General features: G+C 26.1%; 1 protein-coding gene across 1 annotated transcript in view; it reads right to left on the bottom strand.

Moving 5' to 3' along the window:
* Positions 1-2,311: 2,311 nt before the first annotated feature.
* The window catches only part of LOC135922637 (GTP-binding protein 4-like), a 43,912-nt gene continuing 20,026 nt past the window's right edge, over positions 2,312-26,197 (bottom strand). The window contains exons 7-15 of the mRNA XM_065457057.1: positions 21,489-21,530; positions 20,859-21,017; positions 20,439-20,549; positions 20,172-20,348; positions 19,463-19,615; positions 19,152-19,264; positions 9,569-9,737; positions 2,731-2,916; positions 2,312-2,573 (exon numbers count right to left, since the gene is read on the bottom strand). Of these exons, the coding sequence (XP_065313129.1) occupies positions 2,421-2,573; positions 2,731-2,916; positions 9,569-9,737; positions 19,152-19,264; positions 19,463-19,615; positions 20,172-20,348; positions 20,439-20,549; positions 20,859-21,017; positions 21,489-21,530 (1,263 nt within the window). The 3' untranslated portion in view covers positions 2,312-2,420. The remainder of the gene's footprint in view (positions 2,574-2,730; positions 2,917-9,568; positions 9,738-19,151; positions 19,265-19,462; positions 19,616-20,171; positions 20,349-20,438; positions 20,550-20,858; positions 21,018-21,488; positions 21,531-26,197) is intronic.

The raw sequence follows: 26,197 nt of genomic DNA, 5'->3' as shown, positions 1-26,197 counted from the left end.
TCACTAGTATATAATAAAATTGAAATAAATTAGATATTTTTAGAAAAACGTTCCGAAACATGGAACGGTATGGGAAATTTTCTGGAAGTAACAGGAAAGCAAAAATACCTTTGTTCCGGGTCCCGATTTAGATATTTTATTCCGTACTCACTTCAAAAAAAGAGTTTAACATATATTACATAGTGGACATACGGGTATCACACAAATGAAATCCATTAAGAAACATTATATATGGTGAGAACAATTAGATAAATATAAAAACTAGTTAACAGCTATATAGAATAACAAAAACAACGCAGAAATATACCAGGTGCCGTATACCCGTGATCAGCCATCGAAACCCTTGGAAAGGGTACATTTATTTGTCGGACCAATGGACGGATTTTATTTGATGGCAGGAATCGATGCGTACTCAGAATTAAAGATACAAGTAAGAATTTGATATGATATTCCATATAAAATTGTAACCGACAATGGTCCACAATTTATTTTAAATGAATTTGAAAAATGGTGTAAATACAAGAATATACAACATATAAAAATTACAGCGTATCATCCGAGAAGTAATGGTTTAGTAGAAAGATACATTGAGACTATCAAAAATCGATATTTCACAAATAGAGAACAAACGAATGACGGGGAAAAATGCATAAATGAGTGCTATTTACGTATAGAAATTCAGAACACTCATCATCAGAACGAATACCAGCAAAACTATTTATGGGAAGGAGACAATACATATTGGACTGGGTCAAACCTTCGATTATTGAAAAATTTGAAACTTCCTAATGTAACTTAACCAGTTAGACAAAGGAATTCATAGATATTTTGGAGAAAACTATTTAGTTTGGATAAAAAACACAAATTAAAAAGGATGGCACGAAGGAAAGATAATAAATCAACAAGCTAAATTCTCTTATAATGTAAAAGAAAAAGTACGAAAACACGCCGACCAACAAACAAGGGAAGAACTAGTTGAACCCGAATCTAATAATAGATGACAATATAAAGTTAGAAGATAAAACAGTAAAAGCAACTAAACTAAATCAAAAAGGAATTCAAAACCGATATCCAACAAGGGACGAAAGCAAACAAAAAATTAATAGACTAACTTGAACTTGGTGGGAAATATGATATGTTTTATATTATAAAAGGTTATCAACGTTATTTGAATAATATATTTTATGAAGTTTCTTTAGATATAAAAATCAATATTAAAATCAAAACAATATCATTACCTAAAATATCTATAAAATTAAACTGACTTATATACATCTATAGAGTTAACTAGCCAACAATTAATATTAATTTAACTAATTTAAAAATTAATTGCATATAAGAAAATTAATATTATTATATATAATAATTGTTTTTTTTTACATTAATATCCTTTTATGTATGGTGAAATCTTAAGGTCCCTGGTATAATTTTTATTTTTCTCATATCGGCACCACTTTTCAAAGTCATGGTACTGGACTGAATGAATTAATTTAAACAAGATTTAAATAATTAACTACCAATTAAATAATTAAATTAAATTCAAATTGAACTTTATTTTAAGAAAAAGCATAATTTTTTATATAAAAAACGAATATTATATATTATAATCTTTTTATTACCATTTGCATATTCATCCACATGATACGAAATATAAAACTTATAATGTACTCCAAAAATTATGCATAAAACAAAAAAGTAAAAATGAAAATTATCCACACAAAGTAAAACCTTAAATTAACATATTAAAAATCCAGCATAACAACATGTAAACTAGAGATCTGCAAAAGTAGGCCCGGCCCGTACTATTTTTTTAAAAAAAATGGGTTCGGGCTGGGTCGGATTTAATATTTTTTAAGAAAATTTGGGCCGGGTCTTAAATTTTTTTTCTTCTAAATTTATCATTTTTATGTTTAATTTTTTATGTAAAATAAAAATAATTGATTTTTTTTCTATATTTAAATAAATTCGGGCCGAGCCGGGCAGGTAAATTTTTTCAAAAAATATTTCGGGCCGGGTCGAGCTTGAAAAATTAGGTCCGATGAAGATCACTAATGTAAACTATGTGTAAACATATTTATAAATAAAATTTAAAATCCGTGTCAAAAATTTTTTTTAAAGTTAAAAATAGTCGCCCTCCTTTGGCGGCGGCCATGGATCTTTAAATAATTTAAAAACTAACTCATCTAAATCTCAGAGTGTCAAGGTATATAACAAACAAATAATTTGCACTTTGACAAATTATTTAACCGTAACATAAGTATTAGCAACGACACTGAACTTAGAGAAACTTCTAAATATAAACAACTTATAATAAATATTAAATCCTTTATAGATATTCATTTTATAATGATATATAATTTTTATATCGCTACATTATTTTGCAACTTTTATATAATTTATACATAGAAAAAATAAAACGTTCATCTTTTATTAGTTTTCCCCATCTTGCGTTTGCCACAAAACAAATGTTTAGGCTTAAGATCGTATACGTGCCTGTCACTCTCCCCCACCCTTCCATCCATTATGAAAGGGCTTAACGATTTCTGGGCCATTCTATCTAGTTTTGTTTTCATCTTGTAAATTTTATTAATTTGTAAGGTAAAATATATACATATTCTTAAATTTTATGATATCTAAATAAATATTCCACAAAAATATTTTAAAAATATTTTATAAAGAAAATCTGATAAAAATAAACTCATAAATTTCAAATAAATCTTTTTATATTACTTGCATATTCTGAATTCCCATAAGATTCCTGGGTGTAGTCGTACTACTTTTAACCAACCCTGTAATAGGATCTACTCTGGCACGTTTTATTAAACTTTTATTTTGAATATTTATGCTACCATCACAGGAATTTAAAGAAGCGTTACTAGCATATCTTTTAACTATAGCATTTTTCTTGAGGTTTTTCTAAACGAATACAAATATAAAAGCCCAGATAAATCAGGTTCCATGTCAATTCAGCGAAACTTTTATCGCGAAACACTTTTTCGCGAAACTTTTATCGCGAATGTCATTTATCGCGAATGAATTTTATAGCGAAACTTTTATCGCGAATCCATAATAGCGAATACTATTCCGCGAATGCAATATCGCGAAACAAATATCGCGAATTTTTCATAGCGAAACCTTTATCGCGAAACCTTTATAGCGAATACATTACCGCGAATACAATATCGCGAAACAAATATCGCGAATTTTTTATAGCGAAACCTTTATCGCGAAACCTTTAATGCGAATACATTACCGCGAAACTTTTATCGCGAATCAATAATCGCGAAAATTTTATAGCGAAATCTTTATCGCGAAACCTTTAAAGCGAATACATTACCGCGAAACTTTAATCGCGAATCAATAATCGCGAATCAATAATCGCGAAAATTTTATAACAAAGTTATTATCGCGAAACATATATCGCGAAGATATTATAGAGAATTTAATATCGCGATAATTGCTAATAATGACTAATTTATTTTGAATCACTTTTTTATAATTAAATTAAATAATATTTTTTTAAAATAGGTTGAAGATTGATTCACAATGATAGTTTGTAATTTTCTTTTAACCTTAAAAAATTTATATAATGATTAATAAACTTAGATCTGGTTTATGAAATTTGTTATTGAAATACACTTTTTCGCTAGCCTATCCTTTTCTTCGAAGTTCTTATTTTATAATAATCGCGCACAAGGAACTCAGCTTTATCAATATATTAATCATTGAGTTTATTAGTTAAATCTTGATATTTACTGGCGAAATTGATATCTGGGTAGCATTCCTATTTAATGTCTTGTGACCTAATTAGTGTTGTTAAACGGCTCTTTTTGAGCCGATTTTTAAAAACGACTAACTCAATATTTCATCCTGAATAATATTAAGCAAGACTGAAGATTTTGTTTGTAGAAGGAACAAAGGTTTGAACATCTATTAAAAAATCTCAAGGCTTAGTCAATATTTTTCTGGCTAAAATATTGAGTTAGCCGTTTTTAAAAATCGGCTCAAAATAAGCCGTTTAACAACACTAGACCTAATATTTATAAATTTATCAATCAATTTTGGCCAGGGTTAGCAGTCAGTCAATTAACCAGTCAAATGACTAGATTTTGACGGGTCAATTAAACGGGGGAATATTTGACCTGGTCATATAGTCAAATATTCTATAAGATCTGAATATAAAAATATGTTTGAAAAAGAAAAAACGATATAAATACATGTGATCACAATACTGCTATTTATTGAGTTCCTAATATTAAGGAGAGCATTTTACTCATAGTGAATTTAATGAAGTATGTAATATAATAAGAGAATTAGGCATACTACAGGTGGTGATCAAAATATTTCAAGTTATATTTTACGATCTTTATAGATATCTTTTTATCTTTTCTGTTTATTTGGGAAGGGGGGGGGCGTGATTTAGTATAATATCTCGGCATGAATCTCAATTAATTTAAATATAATATTTTGATTTGGGTTCTTATTGAGTAAATAATTTTAAAATATAATAAAAATATAGCCACACTTATAAAAATTAACAAATAATTAATGACATAATTGATAAATTATAACTATTAAAAAAAAAGTATTGCCGAAATTTAAAAAAAAAAAATTTCTCGTCTGGCTGGTGCCATTCCCTTGGTTATAAATTTTAAATATTTTCGCCATTCTTTCCTCTTTATTTCAGAGTCTTATAAAATACAATAATAAAAATTTTGTTTGTTTTTATATTATAGGCTCAAATTTTTTATATTTGCATTATTTTTTGTGACAAAAATATAGGAAGGTCTACTTTGGTATAAAATTTAGCAAGCTACATACCGACTCATTCGTCAAGATACAGATTTTATGAGGATATTTACAAATTCTTTTATATGTGATCTTTCTCTACCACATCAATCCTACGATTAACATTTCAAAAATAACTACCTTTCATCATGCATTATAAAATTATTTTAAATTTCATATTCCTACCCCTTGAGTCATATAGTTGTTTTCCCTTACAAATATGATCAGTTTTGATGAGCAACATTATTAGTAAAATATTATTATAAATACTCAAGTATTACACTAAAGGGCAAAGTTTAAAATGAGGATTACATTTTCCTTTTATTCATTAAAGCATGTAAATTTTTTTATATTGGGATGTTTTTGTCCGATGTTTTTTCCCATGGTTATTTTTAACCAGTCTTTGTCCAAATCAGTGATTCTTTTAAAATTTTACACTTCAGTTATATATTTAACAAACAAACTATTGGCTTAGACGATATGATATGACAATGCTCTACTTTTTTCTTCACATTTACAATAAATAAAAAAATCATTTTTTAAAAAACTTTTTATAATTAAATTTATTTTGTAAGGATATTTATTCTAAATGTGAATTAGATATCAAAAAATATGGCCTAAAGGGATCTATTAAAATAAGATAATACGCTATACCATTTCCTATTTTAACTTAAGAAAAGGACTGTGGAGAATATAATCAGGGGCTTGTATACATATCTATAAATGATATCAACCCTCTCAAAACTTTTAACCACCTACCAAATAAAAATAATTAAAAAAAGAAAATACAATTCATCCCTTTCCAATTTTATTCAAATAATGATAATTATTTCATAACTAACTATCCCCCCTCTAATTTCAATGATGCTCCTCTAATGAGTTCGCAGTTCAAGTTACGATGGAAAAAAAATTGCTTGAATTAATTTTGTTATATTATAGCTCTAAAATTCCTTAAGGTTCATAATTATTTAAATATTGGCATTTTGTTAACTTTTTTAAATATACTATATTCTCATTTGATTTGATAACAATGTAATTGAGCTTAGCTGGCTTCATGTGCATGTCATTGAATAATAAAACTAAAATTAAAATACATTTTGGTTATATTTTTTTAAAAAATATTTTTATTTACCCGCGAAGAGTGGCATTAAAAATTAAAAAATCTCGCTGAATAATAATAAATCTAAATTTTTTTATGAAAACTAGATTTAAGAAATTTACTTAAGAAATGTATATGAGATGTCTTACCTTTTCACTTATTACAAAGAACTTATAGGAATTTTGAGTTATTTTCTCTAAAACATCCACCAATAATTTTAAAATCATTCTTCGCTAGGCTTTTTAATTGTATGCGGTTTTAGATGAAATAATTAAAATGCTAATGTAATTATAAACGATTTATTATTAATTATGGAGAATATGGTAAGAATAACTATTATCAGCTTGTATTTTACAGTTTATAAAATCGTTTTTAAATAAGTGTTCTAAACAGTGGCGTAGACAAAGGGGAAGAGCTAAACCTCCCTCACTGGGAAATATGATTAATGACAACTTTCTTGTAAATTGATAAAACTCCTTCCATAGTCTAAAGAAAATTCTTATTTAAAAAACAACATAAAAAAATCTTACAAATCTAGGAATAAACAATACCATCATTTTATTTTATAATCCATTTTCACAATTTTTTTTACAAAATATAATTATAAAACGGAACGCTTCTCAGAGAGGTTAAACGCACTTAATATTACGTTATTAAACAATAGCTCAACCTATTCACTTGATGAAAATAATTAGCTATCCTAATTGTTTTAAATTTTGCCATAACCAATCCTTCTCATTTTGATATAACATTTCCCAAAGTTGCCACAAGTTATGTCATCTGTCGGAAAAGTTTCCAAGCTTAATTTTCTTTTGGCTAAAATATCGAGTATCTTAAAATCCTCATATTTTGAAATAGGAAAAAAATTGATTTTATAAATAAATATAGTAATATTTTTTTAGGATATTTCATTTAATTTTTTTTATTATAATTGCCTTCTTTAGATTCTTTGTTTAATCTTATAATGTTTCAAATTTTTGAAATTCTAATACTTTTTGGTTCATACTTAAAGGTTTGCTATTGTCTATTTCGCTTATTAAAACTAGTTTTGTTTATTGACTGGAAAAACTGATTGATGTAATACTAAGTAATAATCTGGCATTTCATATACTAGAGCTTACCTAAAAATATTTGTTTTCGCATGTTGTTAATCTTGGCAATTTTATCTTATTTTGTCAGTAAAAACTATCTACCAAATGAATTGAAGAATCAATGTAATAATTATTGATTTAAGTTCCAGATTAAATGCTTCCAGAAATTTGGTTGGTTTTACGCTTTAATGGGAGATATAGATTTTATTTCTCTTATAGTACGATTACCTTTTTGTGTGTGAAAAAAATGACTGAAGAATTAATAAATATTAGCGCAAACCAGCTATTTTCCATTCTATCAATAATGCCTGAATTAGGCAATTTTTCTTATTTTGCTAATAAACTTTTTCTTTATACTGTCTAAACGAATTAAATTATAATTAATAAGGAACATCGATGAAATTTTCGGAATAAATTATTTCAGTTGCTTAAATCATAGATTTGCCAAAATTTTGTTACTAATAGTTTTTTTCCTTTTACTAGCTATTATACTCGTTTAAGTACTCAATTGGTACTAATAAAGCAAGAAATATTGATATAATTTACAATTAGTTCGTAGAACTATACAGTCGCCAAATTTAACGGCGATGATATTAAGTATATAAATCCTGTCTATGCCACTGTTCTGATACACAAGTTGAAGCGATAAAGAATTTGCTCAGAATTATCAAATTATTATGGTAATTATAGATATAAATATCCTAAACATGATTTAAAGAAGTTCGAATATTATGAAAGAATTAAATAAAAATGTAAATATAAGCCTTCCTGATATTGGAATATCTTTATTTTCTTGATTTGGAACATTTTCTATTTATTTTCAAAAAATCCTAATTTATTTTAATTCCATTTTATTAGAAAAAAGGAGTAAAAGTGCTTACAAATTGAGAAGGAGCGTTTAGCGGTGCTTTCATAAAAACGCCTGATTTAAATTGAACTGGTATTATTTTATAAAATGATGAAAACTATTATACGTTTTTTTAATTTTTATATTGTTTAGTTAGACTTGTGAAATCAGCAAAAATAAAAAACTAAAATAACTAAAGATCTAATGATTTATTTCCATAATTTATTCTTCATAAATATTACAATGTAATCCAATAGAATATTTTGAATTTTTTTTTGATAATCATAACTTTGCAGTTATTTCTATTTATTAAAATGCGAAAAGAAGAAAAAGGAGAGGTCAAAATATTCAAATAAATTAGTTACTATTATATCAGAAAGTTATATCGATGTGCATTATCTAAAAATTATAATTAGGAGGCATTAATTATCAGTAAAATCTTCTATAATTTTTAAAAATAATCTGAGAAAATCAATAAAAAATTCTTAGCTTTCTATATAATTTTTCATCTAGATTGGAAAAAAGGTATATCAGAAAATTTTCTTTTAATGACATAAAGCACATGGGGGGGGGGGGTTAACTTATTCTGGTAAAAACTTAACCCAAAATGTCCCCTCCATACTTACAACCATGAGTGAGTGAGACCAGAAAGAGTAATGTATTTTGTATCACATCAGATAAATGTTTCATGCTTATTAAATAAACAATACGTAATAAAATATTCTTAAAACATTCGCGTTTATGATTTAAGAAACTTCGGTTGGTAAATTGATATTGAATATATCAATTTCACTTAAAATGAATTCGTAATTTTCGAAGTCATGCGCTCGCTATAATAATTTCGTGCACATACATTCGCGGTAAAAAATTCGCTATAAATAGTTGGCGATTAAAGTTTTGCTATAAGTTTCGCTAAAATTTATTCGCTCTAAAGTATTCGCGGTTTAGGTTTCGCGGAAATAAATTCGCGATAATGAGTTCGCGATCAAAGTTTCGCTATAATGTATTCGCTATAAAGTATTCGCGGTTAAAGTTTCGCGGAAATAAATTCGCTATAACGAGTTCGCGATCAAAGTTTCGCTAAAATGTATTCGCTATAAAGTATTCGCGGTTAAGGTTTCGCGGAAATAAATTCGCTATAACGAGTTCGCGATCAAAGTTTCGCTATAATGTATTCGCTGTCAAGGTTTCGCAGAAATAAATTCGCGATAATAAGTTCGCGATATTGTCTTCGCTATAAAAATTTCGCGGAAAAAAATTCGCGGAATTGGTTTCGCGATATTGCCTTCGCTATAAAATTCCTTCGCGATAAACGACATTCGCGATAAAAGTTTCGCGAAAAAGTGTTTCGCGATAAAAGTTTCGCTGAATTGACCTGATACGGATAAATCATTAATATATTAATTACTTTTTTCATATATCCCGAATATAAAAGACCCAAATATTAAAATTTATATTCGATAGTTATTTATAATTATCAGTTAAAGTCTATTATTAAGTTTATATTCGTAAATATAATAAATAATGAAAAAACTAAAAGAAAAAGATAGATAGCTAAACTATCAAAATGTATAGATATCATAAAGTATTTCTGGCTTAAAAAAATGATGGTAACAAACCTAATTTGATTTATCCAAGAGACATTCATTTAAAGGCCTGACCTTGCTCTGTATTTTTTTGGGCCGGTATTAAAAAAGCAACTTATTAATTTGGTTATAAGTTTTAAAAATGATAAAAATTTACAAAATCGTGGGTTCTAAGGTGGTGAGCTCCTAGCTCGTTCATGTGTTTCATGAGGTTCTTGGGTGTCCTATCACCGGACTTCCCTTTGATATTTCGAGGTAATCGAGGTTTATTACTGCTTTTCTTAAGGCGAGTCTCTATTATACGCAATTGTTTTTTGAGGCGGATCCTTATATAAATTAATAATTTCAAAAATAATATTCGGATAGGATATATTTATCTTAATTCAAAATTATTATTTTGTGCTTCGAGCCATGTTGTTAAAAACCAGGAAATTGCCTTTATTTTATTAATTTTATTGTTGAATTTATAAATAATTATGTTAATTTGACCTACGTTTAACTTAACAAGCAATCTTTTTAAATAGTTATATCTCAAATGCAGAGTATAGCTATCTTGTATTTAAAGAGTAATTTAAGTTAAAGTTATTTATTCTTAAATTTCGATAAGGTTATGACTAGTTTTGCCCCAATGGGACTCATCAGATATGTGTTGAACTGGGATTAAAACAATAGATTAACAATTTTCTTATAAATTACGGACTCATCAGACATGTGTTGAACTGGGATTAAAACAATAATTTTCTTATTACAGGTAAATTAATATAATAAAAGCAAATAATTAAAAAGATTTAACCATATGTTTTTTATTTATATATAATACTCAAAAAATATATGACGAACAAATATATAATGTATGACAAAACAGATTTAAAAAATGCATTAAAATATAAAAAATTGGATATTTTAATTTTCGTTTTTTCTTTATGTATCCGATTTTCTATATTCCTTTAAAATATATTTAAATATAAATTATATTTTTATAAATTTACCTTAATTCAATGGTTGTCCTGATAACCATTCTCCAAATATTGATGCATTTTATTATAATAACTTGAAAAGTCATAAGGAATAGTAAATTCATTAAGAATTGATGTTACATTATGAACGATTTCGTTTCTTGTATTTGGTCGGGGATTCATTGACCTATATTTGTTTTATAATACGCCAAAGAAAATCTCTATTGGATTAAGTTGAGTCGAATAGGGGAGCAAAATTCTACTCGCACTTTAAAACTATCAATGAGGTGACTTTTATGGATGGATGCATTGTCTATAACAATAACTGCATCCCTTGGTATGATATTAATTAGTTCTATCATATATTTTCGAAATAGTAGACTATTATAAGCTAACTCGATGATGCGATAAAGTATGACACCTTCGATTCCCATAGTACAATATACTTAAATTTTTACCATTAGATGGTGGGGCTTTAACAGTTGGCATAACATTGTATGGTGCCCAGGCGTAAACAGGTACAACATGTAAATTTATGCCTGTCTCGTCTAAGAAAAATATTTTTTCTCTGGCTATATTCAATATTTTTATACAATAAGGGAGAATTGATATAATGGGAATTATTTGTAGCAGATATATTAGGTATTGAATTAGAATAAATAGGATCAGGATTTGATGTAAATGAATTTGTATTATTCGTGTTAGTATATAAAATTTGTCGTATATAAAACATTTGTGAATTAGAATATAGGGTAAATTATTTAAAAAAAAACAAACAATTAAAATAAAATAACAATATGTTTTTTTATTTTTGCACAACCCTCAAAAAATAAATGACAATCAAATATATAATATATAACAAAACAGATTTAAAAAATACATACGGTAATTTTTTTGCATTTACAATTTTTATATAATTTAATTTTTTTTATAAAATACATACGGTAATTTTTTTTATAAAATAGAGTTTAATATTTTTTTCAAATGTTTAATATACGACAAATTTTATCTAGTAATACAAATTCATTTACATTAAATCCTGATCCTGTTTTATCTAATTCAAATTCAATACCTAATATTACAAATAATTTCCATATGATCAATTCTTCCTCTGTAAGTGGTGATTCTATTATGGACAATGCATCCATCCATAAAAGCCACCTCATTGATTGTTTTAGAGCGCGAATAGAATATTTGCCACCCTATTCGCCGCAACTAAACCCGATAGAAAATTTTTTTGGAGTGTTAAAAAACAAATATAGGTCGATCAATAACCGACCAAATACTCGAAACGAAATAATTAATAATGTAAGATCAATTCTTGATGAATTTACTATTCCTTTTGATTTTTCAAATTATTATAATAAAATGCATCAATTTTTGGAGATTGGTTATCTAGGACAACCAATGAATTAAGGTAAATTTATAAAAATATAATTTATATTGAAATATATTTTAAAGGAATTTAGAAAAAGGAGAATATATATATAAAGAAAAAACGAAAATTAAAATATCCAATTTTTAATGTATTTTTAAATCTGTTTTGTTATATATTATATATTTGATTGTCATTTATTTTTTGAGGGTTGTGCAAAAATAAAAAAACATATTGTTATTTTATTTTAATTGTTTGTTTTTTTTAAAATAATTTACCCTATAAACAGGATCAGGATTTGATGTAAATGAATTTGTATTACTATATTAAATTTGTCATATATTAAATATTTGAAAAAAATATTAAACTGTATTTTATATAAAAAAATTTAAGTAATATAAAAATTGTAAATGCAAAAAAATTACATTAAAATTTTACCATATGTATTTTTGTAGTGTTTGATTTGTTATATATTAATGAATCGTCATTTATTTTTTAAGTATTATGTAAAAATAAAGACACATATTGTTTCATTCTTTTAACTTTTTGTTTTTATTATAATATCTTACCCTGTAATTAACATTTCGAATTTAGTTTCTTTGTAACATACGTATTTTTTTAATTTAAGAAAAATATTTCATATAAAGATATTAAATTTCAAGTTTTCAAATTTTTACATAAAGTTATGTCAAGACAGCTTTCTTTTCAACATGGTTCATAAGGCCTATTTTAAAAAATAAAAGTGGTTTTTGTCATTGAGATCAAAGACATAATGATATTTTTGTTTTTACGGTAAAATTCTTAATCAAATTGATTCTATCTATGAATTAAAAAACATGTTTTAAACACATACGTTTAGAATGATTTTATAAAATATAATTATTTATTCATTCATTTCTTTCTTTCTCACTCCTTCCCCCAAGTTATTTTTTTTGATCATTAAATACTTGGTTAAATTAACCGCTAGCCATTCTCGTTAGATATATATTTTTTATGGAAAAATAATAGTGCTCGCTACTCGTTAATAGAAAAATCTGTTTAATTTTTAATTTTCTTTAATAAAATATAAGATTCGTGGATTAATATAAAATCGCTAATGTGCATTTGAAGATTTTTTGAAATATTTGACAGAAATCTTTTTTGAGCTAAATTTGACCAAAAAGCTGTCGCGAGTATTCTTAAAAACTTTTTTATATTTTAATCAAATTTTTTTAAACTTTGAAAACTTATTTGGGAATAATGTTTTAATCTATTTAATTGATTGGTTGGTTTATTAAAGGGATATTGTTTTAAATTTAGAATAAAAATATCAGGTAATGGGGGAGGGAGGGGGAGGGGCATTTTTACACGTCAAAAACATAGGCGTCCTTCATGAGGACAGCAGGCTCTCGACTCCATTGACAAATTGTCCTCATAAAAAATTAGGGAAATTGTATCTCATCTAAAAAAGAAATAAAGAGAGAAAAATATACTGATTATTATTAAAACTCTTGAATCTTCAATAAAAGACTAATGTCACGACAAACTTATTTCAAACATAAAAATTGCATTCTATGAAAAAGTCAATCATCGCATTGATTATAATAATATCATCTATTTATTATCTTAAATACAAGGGTTGGCATTAAGACCGCGACTCAAATTTTATGCAATTACTAAGGCCTAGAGCTGAGGATAATTTAGAATTAAAAGAATCGTTGATGTAACTACATAGTGGATAGTTGTATCTGTCAGTTGCAAGTGACAGATATTAAAATTATTTCATGAAATGTATTCGATAAAAGAGAGTTGGTTTTATATTAATGTATATTTTTTATTTACCCTTGTAATAATATGGGTTACATTATGATTATTAATTATGTTTTTTAATTATATATTGATATTTCTCAAGGATAACAAGATATTTATTTATTTTATTTTAATCAAATGATTTTTTATGAGAAATATTTGTTTATCATACTATACACAAAATGTTTAATGGAATTAGTAAATAAAAGCAATGAAAATGATTACGTACATAAATTTGTTTACAATAGATATCACATGATATAACTAATGAAATTCTCACCATAATATTTTATAAGATGTAAAAGGAGACTTGTGAACACTATAAAATCTGTTATACAATACTATAGATAATTGCAGATGAAACATAGATATATCCATAAAATAGTCTTCGATATGTTTTCGTTAGATGAAAGCGGATTTAAATATAAATAAAATATTTATAGGTTATGAAGTATCGGAAACAAATTCTGAATATTTATTTATCGTAATAAAAGATATATTTATAGATATTCTTTAGACATCAAAAAATGCGGAGGTTAATGTTATGATGGAGCCTTTAAAGTTAGAGGAAAGATATACGGTTTACAAATGTGTCTTCATAATGAAGAACCTAGAACAATCTATATTCATTGTGCAGGTCATACATTAAATCATGTGTATGGTGCAAGATTCATTTAATACTATTACAAAAATTTGCGATTTTATAATATTAATGAAAAATTAATTATCTTTTGTTTGAGATTCTCCTAAATGCATGGCGATATTTCGTTCCATCCAAGATGATAGTTCAACTTCTTTAAGGCCACTATGCCACACGTTGGTTGGTGTATGCGAATGATATCGCAAAAATTAATAAAAAGAATTATGAAATAATTGTAAAAACTTTTATTATAAATTATAAATACATTTAGCAGTGAGGTTGCTACAAGGGCAAAAAATTAATTACACAAAATAAAGCTTTTTATTTCTTAAAATGATAACAATATTTAAGAGTAGAAGTTTTAAATGCTGAAATTCAAGGTTCTTCATTATATTTTCAGAATGCCAAATATAAAATAGAAATCTTGGTCAAAATTTTTGATATAATAAGACAAGATGAATTTCCATAAATTTTGGAGAGAAGTTAATCTAAAGGCAAAGGAATTAAATTTAGAGGAGTCCATTTTAAAACGACAGAAAAAACGCCTTTAAGATTCGAAGAAGGCTGAATTTATCATACCATCATTTTGAGTCAGTTAATGAATTTTATAGACAAATTTATTATGAAGTTTTAGATCATACTATTCTTGAGGACGTCATAACCATAAAGAACAAAGTGAGAACAAAATTATTTCAATTTTTTAGAGTATACAAAATTTATTAAAATACTATTAACAATTCACCTAAGTGCTTGTTCTGCAGAGTGATAGTTCTCAGGAATAACACGTCTTAAATCTTATTTACGATAAAACAGCAACGATTAAATCATATCGCGTCTCCACCTCTGGTCTGAAATAAGTTTATTCTAAGAATGGGGATATAAAATCAAATATATAATATTCTGACATTTTAAATTTCCAATTGGTGATGCTCGTCCGTCATGGCAAATATACATTTCATCGTGGCTTAATAGAAAAAATAATATAGAAATATTTGATCTTCCTATCATTGCGTTCTTAAATTTCTGCATGTTTCATTTTCAAAATTATATTAAAAAATGATTGGAAAAATAAATTTGTACTAAAATAAGGATTGGGGCATAAACATGATAAAGAGACTAGAATTTACCATTGACAAATCATTCCATCGAATACCTTCGAAAGATGTTCAAACGAAATCCTTATCGCTCTTTTCCCACCTAAATCTAACTCACAAGCCGCAAAATGGTAACAATACGGCTTCTTCACCAGACTAAATAATTTCGCCCTCGTCACATGTCACGAATGTTTAGAAATAATACCTAGTTATAATATAGTCTATTACTTACTCACCAATGAAGAGCTTAGAATCATTACTGGTTTTCGAATAGACTATGAAATTGTAATATCAACGACATGTACTCTCTGTTCCATATCGACAGCCTAGATCACCACACTATATTGTTGCTCTTCAAAAGACAGACTCCTCAGATACTAAGCCATGCAGGGTTGAACAACAAATAGTATAACGTTGTAATACTATAAATTTGAAAATGTAACAACGCTCTGTAACCGTTATATTTTTTGAGTAACTTAACGTTAGAAATTCGCTATTTTTAAAATTAATACTAGGGTTATCATTTTATAATAAAAAAAACTATAAGATCTTTTGACTGCAAAATCCTTAGGAATATAATCTGCACTTATTTTTAACAGCCCAGACGTAACTACCTCTACATGTGATTTTATTATATTTTCAGATTTGGACTCTATAAAGAATATAAATGATGTCAAGTAATTTATACTTCATGATCTATCATTTGAAATTAATATACTGCATAAATATCGACAATTAAAATTTTTTAAATTTAATAATTTACCAACCTAGCCCATCGAATTTCTTTTCTTTTGCTATTATGATTAATAGTCTATGATATTCTATTTGAAAAATGAGTTCTTTCATCAAATGCTAAAATGATAATATTTCATTATTATTATATTAATTTGGATAAAAAATACAAACAAATTAGTGTGTATTTATAGTTTATACTGCCTTTTATTATCTTAATGACTTGCAGCAAAATAAATGAATACATTTTTTTAATGTAACGAAGAGCTTTTATAACTGTTACATGTTTTGAATAATGGTAACATAACTGTTAACTTTTTTTGAGGTAACGAAAATAATCATATTTTTTCCTTGAATAACGGTAACCGCACACTTTAACGTGCCCAACCCTGATGTCATCAATGAAAGCCAACATTCTCCTCGTTGGAACCCTCTGGCTTCAGCCCCGAAAACCAAACAGCCCTGATAAGAGGCCCTAATCTGTTGGAAATAAGGAATCCTCCTTGCTTGGCATTATACTTTAGTAGATCGTTTTACCAAATCCTTATCTACTAACTCCATAATGATAGCAGAAAACTTAAAAACCAATGAATACAAAACGGCTACCTAAGCAATCTATTTTATTCCGGTTTTTTGAGACATCTGTGATATATTTAAACCTCGAGTCCTAAATTATTCAAAACAATAGGATAAAAGATACCGTAAATCAGAGGTGATCCAAATGAGGGTTATTAGATAAGGCAAATAATATCTATCGAAATTTTTCATAGATTATCAAATCCCGATGAATTACTTAAATAATTTTTGTTTTTTAAATAATGTTTTAATTTATATATATTTATAAAAAAATATGTTTTTAAGTTAAAGAATGTAATTATAATTCAAATAAATTAGCGTTAGCTTACCTAAGAAAATAAAAAACAATCATATTTTTGTTAGGAAGAAAGGTTTTTAACGGATACTTATCAAAATATGAAAAATCAATGAAATATTGTAAATTTTAATAATTCTTACTATACTAAATTTTTTGATTTGTTGGGCTAAAAATTATCTCGCCTCCATCAGGGTAGATTTTGCAAACTAGTATTTTCAATGATATTATAATATTACCTAAGCTGATTCAAATGTATATCGACACAAATCAACTGATGACATGCAATTTCGATTACCCATGTAATTAATTCATATTATAATTTTTTGAAAACTTTTTTTAAAAAAAATCATAGTTCTATTTAAATAAATGGGAAACCATAATGGCGTGTCATCCGCTGATTTGTGAATGACACTTCAAAATAAATTTCAATGAATTGACAGTCTATGTTAGAGATCTGCATTGGGCGGGTTTTTGTACCAAAAGCCCGCCCTCCCAATGTTTTAAAATTTTTTAACCCGCCCTCCCAGTCCGCCCATAATTTTCAAAAAAATATATACCCGCCCACCCCGTCCATTTGTCTAAAAATCCTTACCTGCCCGCCCATTATTTATAAAAAAATTTAACCCAAGCCCGCTTATAAAATTTAATTATGGCCATTTTTTGAATTTTTTAAGCATCTAATAAAAATATTTCAGCATTACACTTCTACAAAAAGTTTATAATTTAGGAAATTAATTTAATAAAAAAAATAATCAATTTAAATTATGGATAATTTATTTGATCAAAAAGAATATTTATGAAAAAAATGCAAAAATAATAATGAATCGACATTTTCTGAATTCAAACACGTTCTTCTTTGTTCTAAAAACCTTCCAGCAATGCTAAATCCCCGTTCAGAAGAAGCACTAGGCAGGAATTGCCAATATTTTTCTTGCTAATCTTGATAGCTTTGGCAAATCTTTTTCTTGTCGTTTGCACCAACGTAGAATATCCGTTTGATGTATATCCTCTTCCTCAAGTGAGATCCGGATGTCAGGTATGCAATATATGTACAACTTTTTAGAAGTGAGTACGGAATGATTAATCTGCCATTCCAAAATAAAATACCGTGCTATTTTTGTAATCGTTTTCATGCTATTAGGAATAATAACAGAAAAAAATACTATACAGTTTTATTAACCGGACCTTGAGTTAATATTAGAAACAGATGCATCTAACCAATAATTTGGAGCTGTTGCAAAAATATGATAATGGTAACAAATTTCCAATGCTTACACCTCAAGAACTTTAAAAGACGCTGAAAAGAATTATTCTACAATAGACAAAGAAGCAAAGGCAATAATAAACGGCGTAAAAAATTTCATAACTATTTGTATGGACGAAAATTTAAAATACGAACAGACCACAAACCTTTAATAAAGATATATGGTCATTGCAGAGATTTAAGCTCATTAAAAAACCATAGATTATTACGTTGGTCTTATAAATTATCTGCATATAATTATGAAATAATGTACAAGAATGGCGCTAATAATATAATTGCAGATGCTTTATCGCGAATAACAAGCGAAAATAAAACAGTGAAATATATAAGAAATCTTACTTATGACACATTAACTCTATCAAGAAAGAACCTAGAGAGGAAACCGCAAAAGTCCAATTTTAAGAAAAGTAAATATATTAATAAATGGTATAAATATACAAAATCAATTACCAGAATTACAAGCTTTTAGAACAAGAATAGATGAAATAGAAAATGATGACGGTATTTTATTTTGGAATGGCAAATTAATCATTCCGTACTCACTTTAAAAAAGAGTATTATATATATTGCATACGGGACATCCGGGTATTACATCAATGAAATCCATTACGAGACATTATATATGGTGGGAACAATTAGATAAAAATGTCGAAAAACTAGTAAAGTGTTCTTCACTTAAAAAAAACGAGTGGTACAATAAAAAAGAAATATTGTTATCGATCATTTAATTAATTATGATTTTTATTTAGTTTGTTTTTGAACAAAAATTTTAAATTTCCTTAACCAGCCCGCCCATTGTTTAAATTTCTTAACCCGCCCACCCACCCATAGTTTCAAGATTTTTTAAACTGCCCGCCCGCCTGCCCATTCTCGAAAATTTTTTTACCAGCCCATCTGCCCGCCCACTTAGATGGGCTGGCGGGCCGAAAACCCATCCAATGCAGATCTCTAGTCTATGTATATGTAGGTATAATTATGTGCTATTGAAAAATTTATACTTCAAGGGTAATTATTTACTTTTTAGCCAACGTTTTAATTTCAGGAGGATTTTGATCGCTATCTGATAGCGTAGTTTCATAGAAGCCTGTCTCGATTTTAATTTCTTCCTCTCTTTCGAGTTCTTCCAATTTCTTCGTTTTATTATATATTTTATTTTCAGAATATTAGTTTTCTTAGATTTAAAAATATATTTCAGTATATAATAAAAGTAAAACTTATTAAGGACATATAAATAGATCAATGTATCCATGCTTGATTATTGAAATTTAGCTATGAATTCTATTAACAACACTTAAAACTAAATGTCTAATATTAGAAATTTATTTTACCTTGAAAATATCCATATCAACGAAATCAGCCACGTTCTTGCCGTTCAGTATCTCGGGTAAAATATCGTAAACGTGGTCAATGTTAGCCAAATCGTAATGTTTCTTTAAATCTAAAACGTAATCATCGCCCATCTCCATTTCTATATCCCTTTCCTATTTTTAAATAAAATAGAGCATAAAATATTGAGAGGGTCTCTTTTGATCGTATTTTGGTCCATATTCAGTCAAAATGGACGATATCATTATTTATATGAATTAATATTCAAATAATTATTCGATTTATGTATTTATTTAATATATCAGATAAGTCCAAGTATTTTTTTAAACAATATTTTAGATATAATTTTAATTTACCATTAAATAAACCAATCAGAAAAGTGGAAGAATTTATGATCAAATTACTTTATGATTATAGTTAGGTAAATCTAAAAAAAGATGGTATTATTTTTAAAAATTCTCTTCTGATGTTAGAAAATATGGATATAATACAGGTTATAAAGCTCTATTATAATCAGGCTTAATATTTTATAAAATATAGAATAATTTAATTTTGCTTATTTTTTTAAAAATTATTTTACAAAGATAGCAAATAAATATTAGAAAGTAGTGCGGACAATCTTTTGAACGAAAACTTTTGACTGATATGTCTTTGGTACCGTTCATTTTGGACCAAAATTTTTTACAAGTTATAAAGCTAAAAGTGACTAACTGTTTTTTTGGTTATAGGAATTTCTTCGTCAATATTCATGCGCTGTTCGTCGTATCTAACTCCATCGTGATACTTGGATAATGATTCTTCTCGAAGAGTTTTAGCTTTGGCTTTGGAATCGAGCTTGCTTATCAGTCTCTCCATAGCACCTGGAGGAATGAACGGTAATCTTTTGGCCTTGATTAAGTATATAAATGAACATTGGAATGCTAATAAAAAATATAAATAAAAATGTAAGGATGAAAGAATTAAACAAAATAAATATACGCCGATATCGGTTTTGATCGGAATGGCCATCCTTAATCGATTAGCTATAAGCTCCATTTTTTTACTCTTGCTTTTGTGTTCGACCCTGAAGGCCAACAATCTATCGCATGCCTAATTTTGTTGTATTTTTTTTAAAAATAAAATTTAAAAAATCTCGTGATAAGAAAATTTCTCCTTTTCCTATCGTAGAGCACAAAAAATAGAATATTGTTACATATTCGTAACAAAGTTATTTGTTTATTGTTGTGTTAAATGTTAATATACTTATCTCTAATATATGATCTAATAATAACCAAATTACACTCCAATGAAAGAGATGTTTTAATAATTGAAAAAAAATATGATCACCAAAAAATGTGTTAGAGATAAAAGTATCAAAACATATTCCAAATATATAATACAAATTTCCACAAAAATTACTTCATTTTTGACATCTATGACCCCTTGGTGTGTCAATGCGCTCATAGTCTTGAAAGGAACATCCTGAGAATAAAACGTTTTATCCAACAAAAGCCTATTCTCTTCACTTAATTCGTCGAGACCTTTTATGTCAACCTTATTAGCTATAATCATTATGGGCTAATTTTAAAAAGATAAAAAGATGTGATAAACATTTTCGGCATTCAACAATTTCACAGGAGTAAAAGAAAGTTATTTAAGTCGAAAATGTAGAAGAACTTATTTAATATAAGATAATTAGTTTTAGCTTATTGATATTTTAAGGCTGCGTCCAAAATATAAAACAATAAAAGTAGAAAATTTATCCAAAATATGAAATAAGCCTTTTTTTAAAATAAAAAACGTGGCTAAACATATCTTTATAAATTTTTTGAAATTAAGACATCAATACTAGATTTCCTGAAATAAGTTTTAAGCTTAGAAAGCACAAAATATGAAAACACATCAAAACAATTTTCTGAATGTATAATTTTGTTTTGTATTAATATATATTTTGTAGTTGAAAAACAACGATATAATTTAAAAGGATTATATGTTAGAAATATATATGAAACGTTTTATAAAATATGGAAATAAATTTCTTGTTATAACCTTATTAATGAATAGCGGTTGTATATTTGCATAGAGAGCAACCTGGAAATAATTTTAAGAAAAGAAATAATTTTATAAAAATATTTAAAAACTTAAATATTAATATACAGCTTTTTGCCAAAAAAATTAAGGAAAATGCAAGCTTATCAAATATCATTACTAGAATCCTGCACGGATAGATCCGAATCGAAAACTCAGGTTGATTGAATTCGGACCTTAATTTTAAATTTAATTTAAGACCAGATAGAACTCGGATAAACAAAATTGAAAATTATTTTGTTTTTTTTCTAATTTCTTTATAAATATTAAATAATTAAAATTTTCGTTATTTCTATTGTACCTTTTAAACAGTTCAATAAAAAATAGTCCGATGCAGGGCTCTAAAAACATATCTTCCTTCTACAATTTGCAACCTTGTTCTTATATTTCTTATTTTTGTATAGTTTGATATTATCCCACAAAAAACATTAATCATTCTAATATAGTAAGAAAGAAATATCATATCCATAGTACATACTCTTATCTCCATTGTTTAAGTAACTTGATACTTGCATGTTTACAAAAGGAATCCGTATTTAGAACATTTAAAATTACCCTTTTAACAAGTTTTATGCAAAGACACCTCTCTGCATAGATATCCTTCGAATCCATTGTAATAAAAAAGAAAAAATTATAATAACCTTGTTAAAAGATCTTATTTTTACTTAATTATACCATTACTGAAAGACATATCCAAAAATATATACAAATTACGAATGTTGTCGTGAACAAGTTCGATTTTTAAAAAAATGATGAACGGCGTTATTTTTTTTTTTGACAAACGCTTTCGTTTTTTACGTTCGTTCAATCTTAGATTTATTTGAATTTTTTAAGAAAAAACGGTAATTTTTTAATCAGCTGCATTTACCACATGTAAATTTTTAACTAGCCACTTTTTCTGTCATATAGTATAGTTTATTATTTTGAATATTATTTGGATGTTGTTATTTCATCATCATTATCTGATTTTGAAAATTCAGAATCACATGAATTAACATTAACATGAAATATACTTTTCAATAAAATTCTATATTCAATGAACTAACTTTATCCTAGCCAAATATAAAACGTGTATAAAAAGTAAATCAGTTTTAAAATCTTCAAGTTCTAAGAGGCACTTGATTGTAATATTTATTATTTTATATATAATCACCGTAATCAAGAATTGAACGTTTTCGTATAATCTTGATGTTAATTTTTATTTTTCCTATCAACTTTCCTATCAACTTAATGTTAATTTTTATTTTTTCTATCAACTTTCCTATCTTCTTAATGTTAAATAAATCGATGGAGACTATATATCTCTAATGTTAAATTTTAAGAAAATTTTTTGTATACCACGGGATTCGAACACATGATTTAACGTTTTAAAGGCAAAGGTTCTTCCCACTCAGCCACCTTCTATATTACATTTTGTAATATAATCTTTCTTATATATGTTATTATTTTGCTATTAACATATTTTTCAATTAATTTATATAATTTAGATCTTATTGTTATAAGAATACTAACCTCACCTCAAATTATGATAAGAATGAATATTATTAAATTTAAAATAGCAAATTAAATTATATTTAGCCAATTGAAAAATAAACATTTATCTCATATTAATTTTAGCGTAAGTATTTATATTCAATCAAAGTAAAATTTATTAATTTTTATAAATTATTTTTATATTACAATTTAGATTTAACAAATAAATTTAAATTACTTACCACCCCAAAATATGGTAATAATTTTTTTTTATCTCAACCACAATATGGGAGCTCTGCAAATAGTATAAAATATCTATTTATCAATATCTTCTCATGCCAGAAAATTAACCTCCCTTACTAATCCCAAATACTTATTATAATTTAGATTTAACAAATAAATTTAAATTATATTTAGCCAATACATTTATCTCATATTACCACCCCAAAATATGCCAGTATAAAAATTTTATCTCAACAACAATATTTGAACTCTGAAAATGACATACAATACCAATTTATCAATATCTACACTACATTTTTGATTACAATTTCATATATTTTACGCTAAATTTAGTAAAATGATAAATAATCACTAAATTTCTCATTTATTTTATAAAAAAAAATGTATTTAAAAAAATTCTTATAATAGTTCAAGATTTTATTATTCCCGTCATTCTTGACGGGTCATCAACTAGTATAACTATAAATATAAGTAGCCTGTTTAATTTATTTTAGATTGTAAATTATTATGATTATTATAATAATATTCATAGATATAAAATAGTTAATAGCTTTTCTTTCTTTCTTTCTATCTAAATTGTTTAGCACAATTTAAAGTATTGTAATCAGGGTTGGCATTAACCGGTCAATTGACCGAATAAGTATTTGACCTGGTAAAATACTCTAAAATATTATTGGTGAATAAATATAGTGGTTTATAATATGTATTCAAAGCATGTCTATCAATCTAATTAGGTTACAATTTATTTAAAATTGTATCATCAAGGCATCGATTTAGTTATAATTTTATATTAAAATATAAGATTTTCATATTAAAATAATAAAAGAATTTTCATATTAAAATAATAAAAGAATTTTTCTCATTAATAATTTGATTGGATCTCAATATATAAATAATATAATAATTTTGCTAAAACATGGTTTGAGAAAATTACTATGCCAATTTATATTTCATTATCTAAACTAGATGGACATTGTCAATAGAATGTAAGAATAAATTCAAATATGTAAGAAAGCTCTGAAAGCAGATGTTGTAGAAGTTGGATATTTGTCCGAAAGGAATTACCAATGATATACTAAATGTAGAATTTTGAACGAAAAATTTAAAATTTTTATTCTTTAACATTTAGCTATTTTATTGTTGTAAGTGCAAAGGGATAAATGTACTTTGGCCCACGAAAAAACGAGATGATTAATTTGGAAAACACATAATTCAATCATGCTAACATTTTATAATTTTTCTATCTGAAGAAAAAAAATTTAATGATACATTTGAAATAAAAAAACAATCCAAATACATATGCGCACACAGCTGATTATTTATTGGCTCAATATAAGGGGAACATCTTACTAGCAGTAATTTGATGAAGCGTGATATAATATAAGAATTAGACATTTTACAAGGTGATGATAATCAAATTATTTAAAGTAATATCATAAATTTAAAAGTAAAAGGGTATATTTAATAGCTAAAATAACTTTCATAACAGATTTCGGCCTCAAGTTGTTGGAACGTGCCCAACTAAAACATGTGTCAAATATCTTACCAATAATTCCTAGTTATACTTCTTTTTCAGAAAGAAATTAGTCGGTTTGGGGCAAAATTTATAAGAAGAAAAGAAATCAATTGAAGTTGACAACCAACAAATTGGTAAGAGTATAATCTAAGATTGATTTAAAAAATTTAAGAAAATTATAATATTGAATATAAATCAAACAAGACTCTGCTATGGAAATCGTAGCATTAATTATAGAATTTAAAAAAATATAATTTTATATTACGTAGATTCATTTTTTTACTATTATATATAATAAAGTTAATATTGTCTTAAAAACATTTATTTAATAAATTTGACCTGTCAAATACACAACCCTGATTATAATTATAAATTATATAAATAAATTTTAATGATATATAAAAAATTTTAATGTTAAAAATAATATAATTATTTTTATAAATAAAATTTATTCACTATATTATATTTTATTTATATGTATAAAAATACTATTTATTTTAAATATGGCTTAATATATTGTTCTAAAATCATTTATTCATATTAAATTTGTTAAATAATATTTTACAATGTTTAATAAGTTGTTAAAAGGTTAATTTCGGTAAAAAGGTTTAAATGTTATTTTATACTTATAAAAATTATAAAATCTAATCCTATTTTCCTTAAAGAGAGAATCTTTTATCAAGCTCAATTCCATCTCCATATTTTTGTATGTTTTGATCTTTATCGGTTCATCATTCCTAATATTGTCGATGATTTCCATTAATTCTTTATCAACACTTTTTTCTTTAACTATTATTTTGAAATTTATTGGTATATCCCATAATTTATCATCAATTATTTTACAATCTATTCCTTGTATCATCTCTTATGTGATCGTCTGTGGTAATCTAGACAAACAATCTATACTATATTTTGTTTCCCCGGTCTATGTATTATCGTAAAATCGTGAGCTCCCATCGCCAAATTATCCTTCAGTCCCTTCGTAAAAATATATACGAGGGGCTTGTGGTTGATTATTGTAAATTTTGTTCAATACCGTGTATATTATAGACAAGACTTCTCTGTCAATCTTTGTGTAGTTTAATTCTGATTTAAATTTTACAAGGTTAATCTATTAAAAGTTGTTAAAGGGTTAATTTTGGTAAAAACGTTTAAATGATATATTTTACTTCTAAAAATTATAAAATCTGTTAAATACAAGTAACAATGTTTATTAATGTATTTTGTATTGTAGAAGACCTAAGGCTTAAAACGATATATTATATTATATTTAATATTAAATTGATGTTTTGAAACGTTATATACATTGATTTTTATTTAATATTAAATTGATGTTAATTTTGTATATATAATATACCAAGATGATAATGATTACTTTCACCTTTTGTTTTCTTGATCTTAGTTGAAAATAAAATCATCATTCTTCCTTAATTATTCA

This window comes from Gordionus sp. m RMFG-2023, chromosome 1, assembly GCF_954871325.1.
Source record: "Gordionus sp. m RMFG-2023 chromosome 1, tfGorSpeb1-WG-v2, whole genome shotgun sequence".
Lineage (NCBI taxonomy): Eukaryota > Metazoa > Nematomorpha > Gordioida > Chordodea > Parachordodidae > Gordionus > Gordionus sp. m RMFG-2023.
The sequence above is the reverse complement of the archived record's forward strand: the minus strand, read 5'-3'. Positions and strand labels throughout refer to the sequence as shown.